Source organism: Erpetoichthys calabaricus, chromosome 12 (assembly GCF_900747795.2).
Source record: "Erpetoichthys calabaricus chromosome 12, fErpCal1.3, whole genome shotgun sequence".
In the NCBI taxonomy this organism is placed as follows: Eukaryota; Metazoa; Chordata; class Cladistia; order Polypteriformes; family Polypteridae; genus Erpetoichthys; species Erpetoichthys calabaricus.
The window spans coordinates 161,660,607-161,672,799 of record NC_041405.2 but is presented as its reverse complement, the minus strand read 5'-3'; the positions used below and the strand labels follow the sequence as shown (position 1 = coordinate 161,672,799).

At 40.3% G+C, this 12,193-nt stretch overlaps 1 protein-coding gene across 1 annotated transcript in view; it reads left to right on the top strand.

Moving 5' to 3' along the window:
- The window catches only part of med16 (mediator complex subunit 16), a 110,598-nt gene that overhangs the window by 75,741 nt on the left and 22,664 nt on the right, over nucleotides 1–12,193 (top strand). The window contains exon 12 of the mRNA XM_028816652.2: nucleotides 7,813–8,005. Coding sequence (XP_028672485.1) covers nucleotides 7,813–8,005 — 193 coding nt within the window. The remainder of the gene's footprint in view (nucleotides 1–7,812; nucleotides 8,006–12,193) is intronic.

Below are 12,193 nucleotides of genomic sequence, written 5' to 3'. Positions count from 1 at the left end.
ACCCCATCACCATGGGCACCCTTTATTATGTTGAAGATTTAACTGTAAATACATTTCCTGTTTTTGTCCAATAATCCACTCTCAGTTACAAGACAACAACAAAGTGAAAACATTAAGACAATCTGGACAAGAACGGGCCATTCAATCCAACAAAACTCCCCAGTGCTATCCACCCGATTCCTCCAAAATAACATCAAGTCAAGTTGTGAAGGTCCCTAAAGTCCTCCTGTCCACCACACTACTCGATCACTTATTCCATGTAGTTCTTTGTGTAAAGAAACACTTCCCAATGTTTGTGTGAAATTTACTCTTAAGTTTCCAACGGTGTCCCCGTGTTCTTGATGAACTCATTGTAAAGTCACCGTCTCGATCCACTGGGCTAATTCCCTTCATCATTTTAAACCCTTCAGTCAGGGCTCCTCTTCATCTCCTGTGAAGGCTCAGCTCTTTTAATTTTTCCTCATAACTCATCTCCTGTAGCCCTAAATCAGCCTAGTCGCTCTTCTCTGGACCTTTTCTAGTGCTGTTATGTCTTTATGGAGTCATAAACTGTACCCAGGACTCCAGCTGAGGCCTCACCAGTGTGTTATAAAGCTTGAGCAGAACCTCCTGTGACTTGTACTGCACACGTCAAGGCGCTATCTATATTACTAAATTACACTTGTATATATGCATGGACGCAGGACGCATCGAAGCACACTGCGACTCAGCGCCCCAGAGTCAAACCCAGCGGCTTCCCAGACTCGGTAGGTGGTGCCCAAACAACACAACACAACCTGTAAACTAAACTTCAGGTCACAATACAACCGCCGCCCAAACACGCACACCACTGCATAAAAAACCTTCGTTTAGTAATGTTTACGAGGGTTGTATATATGCATGGATGCCAGACGCAACCCGTGCCAAAAGCGCACGCGCACTCGCACAGTGCCCAACAGTCAAACCCAGTGGCTTCCCAAAGTCAGTAAGGGGCGCCCAAACAACACAACACAACCTGTAAACTAAACTTAACGTAAAGCGTGTATGCCAACAAGTTGCCATGGTGACATATCTAAACCTTGACATAAAATAACTAGACGCCTCATGACTAGCAGAATCGTACGTCAACATCACCGCCATATTGTGAGTGCCACTGCTGTGGAGTGAAGTAATAAATAATGTGCTGCTTGGGATTGTACAAACCGCTGTACGCTCCAAACCAGATCCCGGGGGATTACATTTCATAGGTAAGGCTGAACAATTGTTTTGGTTATATTTGGCCGTTAGAAAATCCCGTTTTATAATCTTTACTTTAGCTAAGCTAGCAAAGCTATGCATTTATGTGCTCAAGTGAGCCTCCAAACAACGTTTTGGCTAAACGTATTTTGTCACTAACTATGTAGATTGTTGTTAGCTGTTAACATTTCTCAGACTTGATGATATTTTTTCTCAAGGAGCACATTGAAGAAACACAGTTTGAAATTGACAACCATCATTTTATGCTCATGTCTTCAGTTGTGTCTGCCTTCCACAAACTAAGGCTGCACCATATTTCCAGACTGAATACTCTCAAATTACAAGATCTGAGTGAGTGAGAGGAGTGCAAGTCTGGAGGAGATCAGTGAGGTTGTGGAGAGCTTTAAATGTTAAGAGCGGTATTTAGTATTGTAATCGGTAGTTAACAGGGAGCCAGTGAAGTTGAGAGAGAATAGGGGTGATATGTTCAGTGGATTTGCAACAGAATTTTGAAGAAGTTGTAAGCGATGGATACGTTTTTGTGGGATGCCACATAGAATAGCATTACAGTCATCTATACGTGACGTGACTCGGGCATTAAACAATACTTCAGTACTGTGTTGCGTAAGAACAGGACAAAGTCTGGAAATGTTTCGAAGATAGAAGAAGGCAGTCTCCGAAATGTTACTTATATGGAAGTAATGGTTAATAATAATAATAATAATAATTATAATTGTTATTTAATAATTGCCATTATTAGTGTATAAATGGATATAAATAATTGCATTTAAACGATTCGCCAAAATCTGTTGTATGTAAACGATACTGTTTTAAACGTTATTGTTTTTTCATCAGAAAACCCGGTTTCCACATCTGCCTGTATTAGTTTAAATGGCACTTTTGCCACTCGCAATACGGCTGACGTATCGTGTCTACTGGGAAACACAGTGAATGCGGCATCTATCTATATATGTGTATGTATTTAAACTTGAGGTAGTGGTGACTACCGACAGTGCCAGCAGTCAGCTACTCCACAGTGCCTGCGGTCAGGGGTTCAATTATGATTCCTAACAGCAAACGACTTTTAGCTAACAACACACCCATAGAAAAACAAAAACGAGACTGCATGGATAAAAACAATGTACAAAGGCGCCTACAACGCGCTTCTGAAACACCAGAACCAAACGAGTCATGGCTCCAAAAAGAAACAGCTTTACTACAAATATATTTATTTCATTAAATGAAAACTTTCCCAGGACGCTCCCACCCTCCATGATCTTACATCCCTTCAAAGATTAGAGGGAACAGAAAGTAATTGCCATTCTTGGATTTGCGACTGGTATAACCTGACATTTTGTTAGCCTTCTTAATGGCTTCTGAATACTGTCTGGGAGTTGACAGCTTAGAGTCCACTACGACTCCTAAATTCTTCTCATAAGGTGGACTCTCGATTTTCAGACCTCCCATTGTGTCTACAAAAAGGACGCAGCAGCACAAGATAAGGTCCAGAGAAGAGCGACTAGGCTGATTCAGGGCTACAGGTTAGGGCTGTTAGGGGAGTTATGAGGATTTAAAGGAGCTGAGCCTTTACAGGAGATGAAGAGGAGACCTGACTGAAGTGTTTAAAATGATGAAGGGCATTAGTCCAGTGGATCAAGATGGTGACTTTTAAACTGTGTCCCCGAGTTCTTGATGAACTCATTTTAAACATATTAAGAGTAAATTTCACACAAATATTAGGAAGTTTTTCTTTACACAAAGAACGACAGACACTTGGAATAAGCGACCAAGTAGTGTGGTGGACAGTAGGACTTGAGGGACTTTCAAAACTCGACTTGAAGGAATAAGTGGACAGGACTGGCAAGCTTTGTTGGCCTGAATATCCTGTTCTCATCCAGAGTGTTCTAAAATCCTGCCAAGTTTTTAAAAAGTTTTGCACAGATCCTCTAAATGAGAATCGATATTATTTATTGGCCTTTTTAGTTTGCTTCTGTGCTCTGCTTAATCAATGAAAACATTGCATCAACATAAACCCCTACACCCTTTTCAGAGGTTACTTCCTGTAACTCAGCGTCTCCCATCTTGTTTTTCTAATTGGCCCACGTGTAGCACTTTGCACTTTTCTCCTGAAGCTTGTCTGGGTCATTCTGAATTCTTTTTTGCTGCCTCCTCAGTGTCTGCCATTCCTCCCATTTTATTGCCCTCTTTGAATCTGACAGGTTTACCGACAATCCCGAAATCAACGTCATTAATATAAATCAAAATAAAGTAATGAGGGCCCAAGGACAGACCCCTGAGGGACTCCACTGCTGACCCCACTCCTTTCTCCTCTTATCTGTCCTCTTTGTCTTCTGCCGGTTAACCAACTCGAGATCCTTTTTTTTTTTTTTTTTTGGGTCACCTCTGCTGCCTTTTTAGAATTCATCTTTGGTGTGGGGCAGTCGTCTCAAATGCTTTGTGAAAGTCCAGTTATATTGTAAAAAATTTCACACAAACATTAGAAGGAGATCAACAGAGCAAGGTTATTATAGTTAACGAAAACTAAAATCAAAATTGAAACTATTATTAAAAAAAACGTTTCCGTAAACTGAAATAAAATAATTAACAAAACCGTAATGAAAAACTAAAACTAAACGTAACTATTAAAGTAGCTGGAAAGACTAACTGAAATAAAATAATAATTTACTAAAATATTTTTAGTTTTTGTTTTTGATTGAATATTCTTGCCGTTAGTCTTTAACTCTAAAACAGAAAGTCATCCCACACAAGCCGCCCGCACATATTCATCCAGTGATCGGTGGCTGGTGATGGAGGACGGCTGTTCACACAGCATTTGCGGTGACAAAGCGAGCTGAATGCGGGTGCGTAAAGCGTGTGAAATGGAAAGCGATTTACTGTGCCGCCTTTCTTTGCACTTGTTGTTTATCAAAATATAATTCAAACGCCTGAAAACAGAATGTGCTGGTCAACAAAACTTTTACCACATGGACAGAAAAATCACGAGTGAGTAACGTTTCAGTTTAGTTCCCAGGTGTCTGCTTTTTGTTGACGGCAATTCGCCTGCCACTTCGCACAGGAGAAGTCGTTTTTACTTCCCCATATACGAAGTATACAGAAAGTATAGTAATCACGAAAAAATTTGACATCAATATTTTGATGCATCTTGACATTATAGACCTCCCAGAGTTCAAAAATACCGTTTTATTTATTTATTTTTTTTAATTGTGTGTGTGTGTAAACCCAATAACTCAAAAACGCAACTAGAAAGATGGATGAAATTCGGCATGTGGTTGTAACCCCACAGTTGTATATCTGTATTAACTTCTGGACCAAATCCATCACCCGGAAGTGGTACTTCACCTGAACACATACTCGATTTTTTTTTTTTTCTTTATTCAAGCAGCTGCAGAGTTCGATTTATTCAACTTTACTCTTATAATAATTGTTCAATATATTATTAATTTGATTTGATTTGTTGTTGATGGTTCCTTAATGTACATATTATTAAAATATAATCAAAATAATATCAATCCCCATTGCTGAGTATTTGAGAAAGTCTCGGTTTTTGAAAATAAAATGGCACTGATCGAGAGACTGACTAGGTCATCATACAAGATCAGCATGTTGTTACTGACCAATCACTTTTGCTTTAAAAACATCGTTTGACAATGAAGCGATACAAACAAAGGTAGGTAGGCGAAGAGAGTCTGCTAGGTGATGAAAAACTATAAACATACTAATAGGTTTTTGTATTTATTCTGTACTAGCCAACCCGTGGCGTACCATACGCCGCATAATCAGGCTGGGTTTTTAATGATTTTTAAGCACAGGGAAAAGATTAACATTTGAAAAATCTGGAGGAGAGGGAAAGGACGCTGATCACGCCCCATCCGTCATGCTAGTCTGCTGATTTCTCGTTCAGTAACCTGTGAGTAGTGATGGGCGGAGTGAAGCATCGCGAAGCATCAACACGTTTGAAGCAATTGTGTCGGAAATCGTATCGAAGCTTCGAAGCATTTAACACTCACCTCTGTAGTGACACTTCCTGGCCATTTTTATTAACGTTACAGAAACTTATGATACACTTCAATGACGTCTGTTAAAAGTCGTATTGCTACAGACTGACAATGAAGAGAAGGGTTCGTCAGCAGCTTCTAGTGTGTGATGTGTAAAAAATATAAATATAACTTCTTTAACTGCCTTGTGGCGCTGTAGTAGTACGGCTGCTTTGCAGTAAGGAGACAGTGGAAGATTGTGGGTTCGCTTCCCGGTTCCTACTTGTGTGGATAGGAAATTATCCGCGACAAACAAACTGTTTTACACGCTGCAAACCAACCCGAGGTGTAGTATACGCCACTTTTTCAATGTTTTTTAAGCAGAGGGAAAAAAAATGAACATTTGTAAAATCAGTAACGCTGCTTTCAGTAAGTACAATGTACACGCATTTAGTTTGTTGGTGACTTTTTGCCAGCTGTCTTTCCTGGTTTGGGCTGTTTTTGCAGTGTTACCGCTTGTGCATATTAAATCTTGAATTCTTTTGAGTAACTAATTAACTAACACACACCCACCCACTCAGCTTGTGTGAAAAAAATGCGCCCATTCTTTCATCATTTTGTTGCAGCAATATACATTGTGTTTTCACTCAGCGCGGAGGTGCGCATTCATCTCGGATTATTACATCCAGCTAATCTGCTACACGACTGCGTTTGAAAAAACCGACTTATCCCTGATGAGTTTCACCGGCATTAATGATTAGGAATCTGGTTGGAACAAAACACTGCAGCCACAGGGGTTCAGCAGGACCGAGTTTGGGAAACACCGCTGAACCCTCGTGGCTCTTGCCAACTCACGGCGTATCATATGTCGCATAATTATGTATTGATGGGTGAACACTTTCTGAACGACACAGTTGTCCAACCAGAAGTGAAAGTAAAATCGAGCCTGGTGCATTATGTAACTGCATTCTCTGTCTTGTAGCGCAGTGGTAGTGTTGCTGCTTTACAGTAAGGAGACTGTGGAAGATTTTTGGTTCGTTTGGGCTGCATTTGCCGTGTTACCGCCTGTGCATAGTTAATTTGTTACTCGAAGGATTTCAAGATTTAATAACACCCACCCACACACACACAGCTTGTGTGAAAAAATGCGCCCGTACTTTCATCATTTTGTTGCAGCCTATCAAAGACTTGCTGCCCCCAACTCAAGGTGGCTCAGAGGTCCATGTGTAGCGTACAACAGATGAACATAAATGACGGCGTTTTTTCCGAGGCGTCGCGTCCCAGTTAGTGGGCGTGGCTCTGCGAGTTGTCGTCGTATCCATTGGTCATAGAGTTGGTGGGCGAGGCTCTTTCCTTCTTGTTGGCGGCTTAGTGAATCCACGCCTCTTCCTGCGTGCTTTCATGGGTGTCTTCCCCCTTTGGCGGCGACTTTGTGAATTATATATATAGATTTATTAATTTATCTGTTTTAGTTCATATTCACAACTTAAAATACCTTATATTGTGAAAGTAATCCATTAGCACAATTATAATTTAAAATATTTGTCTCCCTTTTTTCAATGTTTTTCTCTCTCTCTCTCAGAATAGATAGTTAAAATATCATATTCTTTTTGTTCTTAACATCAGCCTTATCATACATATTGCATACCAGGGAGTTTTCCTGTCTTGCATCCAAACCTGCTGAGGAAGGCTCCAGGTTTCCTGTGATACTGCTCTGGATAAACAAGTTTATATAATGTCTATATTGTTCTTAATCTCAGACGCTGTCTCTGTTGTTTTATGCCTGTCCGTACTCCTATTACCTGCTCTTGCTCTGCTCATTATGGGTTTACTGTCCTTTATGGTGGGCTATTCAAGTCTCACCACCCCTAACCTTCACACTACATGCTTGTTTTTCTTTGTTTCCCTCAATACAGCAAGGTGAGGTCTACACACTCAGTCAAGTCTAAGAGCCCTGTTCTTCCTAAGCCCCCATGATTTTCATGAGAAAATATTTAAAAAAAATTTAAAATGGTGTAAAATTGTTCATATTCAGTATCTAGTTTTGATTATGCTTGTTTTTATCAGACAAAAACAAAACCAGATAGTAAACCATGTAGTCTAGTAAGCTTCCACTAACATTAAACTCGTATCCAAGTTAAGTGTATAGTTCTGTCTGATTGTGACACAAAGCTAAACTCTGTAGGAGCTCTATGCCATAATTACTAAAACTAAAACTGAAACTAACATATATATAAAAAGAAAATCAAAATGTCTTTGTGAAATAAAAACTACACTAAAACTAAAAATATACAATGAAGGAAAACTAAAACTAAACTGAATTTCCAAGTAAGGTCAGAAAAAAATATAGAAATAAAAACTAATATAAAAAGGCAAAACTATAATAACCTTGCAACAGACACAGAGAATGTGACCGAGTAGTGTTGTAGGAGGCAGAACTTTTGGGGACCTTCAAATGTCAACTCTGTTATTTTGGACAAACCAAGTGAATCGAATTGGCGAGCTTGACTGGCTGACTCGTCTAAACTCTTCTACTGTCCTGCTTTGCCAGCGACTCAGTGGATTTAAGTCGGGACTTCATGTATTGTTCTCCTCCCGGCAGGGTTCTCCAGTGCGCGCAGGGTTTGGGTTCCTGCGCGACGGTCCCTCTCTTGGAATGCTGCGTGAGATGATGGTGGTGATTCGTATCTGGGGTTTGCTCAAGCCTGGCTGCCTGCCTGTGTACACGGCCACGTCTGACAACCAGGACAGCATGTCGCTGCTCTTCCGCCTGCTCACCAAGCTCTGGCTCTGCTGTAAGTATTGAGGATGACTTGTGTTCCCTTCTGTGTGTTGTGTTGTATTGACCCCCCTTTTTTTGACACCCACTGCACGCCCAACCTACCTGGAAAGGGGGTCTCTCTTTGAACCGCCATTCCTGAGGTTTCTTCCAATTTGTTTTTTTTTTTCCCCTACAAGGGTTTTCTTGTCTTCTCAGAGAGTCAGGGCTGGGGGGCTGTCAAAAGACAAGGCCCGTTAAAGCCCATTGCGGCCCTCCTTGTGTGATTTTGGGCTACAAAGAGCCCAAAAATAAATTGTATTGTATCCACTTGTATTAGAAATCAAATCCGGGGATACATTTCTGGGGGCAGTAGGTTTGCCAGTTGTCCTTGTAACACTAAGGGGGTCTTGCCGTTTCTTTGCCTTTCACATTCGTTTACTGGTGTATGACTGAGTCCAGAAGATGTGCCTGTCGAAATGAATCTTCTTGAATGAAGAGCACCTAAATCAGACGGCAGAGGAATCAGCTTCTCAGGTGGGCTGCCATGTTAAAAACAGGCACATTTCTTCCTGATGCCAAAGTAAAATCTGGGGGCTCTATTTTATTATACTAATTAAATGCATTTAGTTATTGAACAATACTCACAAACATAAAGCATTTTGTTTTTTAAGAGAAAATATAACTTGGGTGACCTCCTAGTTAGTCCACAGAGCAGAAGTTCCTTGTGCACACAATAATCTGGCTGGGCCTAACCAGTTGGATCTCCCACAATTCATTGCGATTGAATGTCTCAGGTTCCATTTGAATGTCATGGTGATGAGAAGCTCGTTGTTGGCAGATATTCAGCTGCTGGTGGTTCTACATACTGTACACACATTTTTTTTTTTTTGTGCAAAATAAATCTTATCCAAAATATGGCTAATAAGAAAACAACTGAAACATTCTGTTCTTTGATGCCATGCTGATTTTTCATTTATGATGGCTGACTCCGCGTTCAGTTCCAAAGATCATGCGAAAAGACAATTTCCCCTCGGGGATTAATAGCGTGTGTGTGAAATACCAAAAATATAGCAAGCATATCCGAGATGCCCACGATCCTCTATTTAAATGTGCTACTCGCCAATGTGCTCATATTGGGCACCACAGCCCCAAAGATGATTTTAAAAGGTAACTTGTAAGAGGCACCTGTCTGTAGATCATCTACTAAGAGTTCACTCGTATTTAGCAGTCAGCGTCCTAAACCAAAGCAGCAGTCACAGGCAGTAAATCCTAAAATTGTAAGAAACGTAACACACAACGGGAATTCAGTGCAAAAACGCAACGGCTGAGCTTCGGGACAAACTGAAACTTCTCCTTTTATACAACTGGGGTATCCCTGGGTGGCCCGGCCTCCCTTGGCTCCACATACAGGAGACAAAGAGAGCAAAGACTTTGAAACGTAGCATAATACCAAATGGAAAAATGATTAAGAAACACGGAACATATACCTGTTAACAGAATTAGTAACTGAACATACAGCCGGCTACCTGCCCACCCGTGTGCAAGGCCACTCGTGACCACCAGGACAGCACATCTGTGCCCTTCCGCCTGCTCACCAAGCTCTCATCCACTTGTATTAGAAATCGTAGTTTATGGGCACATTTCTGGGCGAGGTAGTTTGCCGTCTGTTGCCTTTCAAATTCATTTACGAGTGACCGAATAAACAGTCGATAATGTCACATTGAAGAAATCAAGACTTGAAGACCAAAACTCTTCTAGGAACACAGATTCCTCGCTATTGTTGTGGTGGGATAACCGTTGTTTATATCGAGCACAGACGGACACAAGCGACATAATATAAGGATACGCCAGATTATGGCCGTCTTTAAAGGTATTTTTCAAGTCAAAGTTTTTTCTTCACAAACTTGCCAGGGGTGTGGAAATCAAATTTTTTTCTACTTGTCCACGGACAAGTAAACTTAGAAAATCCATTTGTCCGCCAGTTAAATTCACTTGCCCATAAACAAATAACAAAAGTGAAAAATAGTTTATTTTTTCTGATCTCTTTTATTGATACCAAACCTGCCTTCCATTTTAAAACTGAAAAAAGTTCTTTCAGGGAGTAGTATTTTACCACCTTGTTCTAGAACATTATATAACAGATTCCCTTATCATTTTAACTCACTAACAAACAATGCCTTCATTATAGCTACACTAGTTCTGTTTCACATACTACAGTTACAGTGAAGATTTTTATAGATATTTCATAACCTTTGGAAACCGTTAGAATGTTTTCTTCTTTATTTTTAATAAACTGACTGCGCGAAACCAACTTGTTTTATATGAAATATTCGCTAATCAAAAACGATCTATTGACAGCTCATCAAAATTGATGTCACGCAATAAATTTCTTAACTCCTCAATATATCACAACCTACACGAAATTGCAAATTTCAGGAAAGATTAACTGCCTAACAAGCTTTATGTGGTGAAAACATTTGTATTGTAAGTAAAATGACTGCATTTTTATGTAGAAACAATGAATTTTATCAATCTTCTTCTATAATACGCTACCGTGGCTGTTTGTTTGTCTGTCCAGGATTTTAAATCACCTGTAGCTCGCAAACCATTTCACCTTTTGACTTGAAATTTGGTACACATATACTACGTGACGTCTACTATCCGCTTTCGGGGTGATGATTTGTATTACTCTTTATTTTTATTTTATTGTTGAATCGACTCTCGGCAGTGCGCAGCAGGGCAGCGCATGCGTATGGGAGCCGTTCTCATTCCCCACCACCTTCGCTGATCATTCTTGAGGCAGATTGAAGACTTAAGTACCAGCTTAAGAAAAGAAAAGTACTAAGTAACTGCAACACAAAAACTAAATCAGTTTTAACGCGAAAAGATGCCAACGAAAGAAGAGAAGCAGCAGGCCGCTACGGTGGAGTAAAGAAGATCTGCTCAGGAAGCAGCAAGGACATCAACCTCTGAGCAAACAAATGCTAAACGTACAGAGAAAGAGGATGAAAACTAGGAATGCTCAAGTCAAGTGTGTTCACTGCATGTTATCGTGCAGTACGCCGTTACTGGTAATATATAAAAGTTACCGATTTATAATGAAAAATCATCAGATTACATCGTAATATCGGCATGAAAAAAATGAGCGCATCTCCAAGCGTGTAAATATTAGAGTAAAATACTTATGTAAGACCATAAGAGTGCTTCCCCTTTGAAAAATCAGCCGTCATTTCGTAAACAATATTGAAGACCAATTTGAGACATGAAGAACACGCCTAAGTAGACTGTTTCCGCACGAAGTACATACCCAAATGTTTAAAATGTGAAAGTAGTGGTAAAGATGTGCCCTGCACAGCACATGTAATATTTTTTTTCTCCAGAAAATTGCACTTGTCCGCGGACAACTGAAACCAGAAAAACACACTTGTCCGATGGTCAATTTACCCGAGTCAGGTGTTGGATTTCCGCACCCCTGCTTGCTATACTTTCATTTTCCTTGTGAAATTGTGCTTTCTATAAATTACCAATAAAAGTTGTTTTGGTGCTTTACAGTGGCAGGCATGGAGGTAAAAGTTTTAAAAGCTTACCCAGTGTGTCCATTCTTCAAGCCGAGTAGTGATCTGCGTCTTCTGATTACACCTACGTTGTTCAAGAGTTTATACTGGGGCTGGAAATCGCTTAATAAAATGATCTTTAATTAATCACATCTAACAATAAAACATAAAATAAATACATGAATCATGAAGTGAATACACACGGAGTCACAAAATGAATGTAGAATCAACACCCTAAAGGAATTTTAACAAATTGAATGGCCGGGTTCAAACCTAAACAATGACCTGAAACCTGAACTTTTAACAAACTACTACTTGAGCAGGCACAACTGGGCTATGAAGGGTCTTCCTAAAAGGGCAAGTTGAAAAGAAGAAAACGAGGCCACCGTATTCATTCTGTAAAATTAGGTAACATGTCACAACTGAAACGACTGCAGACGTTGATTGCACTGCTGAAAGAATACGCATCTCAATAGTGTCGGACCCCTGGGTCCAGACCTGAGAGAAGCGCACCCCTCAGGTGGTCTTGACCTGTCCGAGGCCGACATAAGAGCAGTTCCGCCATCGCCGTTATGCAGACACAGCACTTAGAGAGCACTTTAGCAGCCATGAGACGTGTCTGGGGTCCATCTGTTCTTTAGCAACTTTCATAGTTGGCATACGAGTTG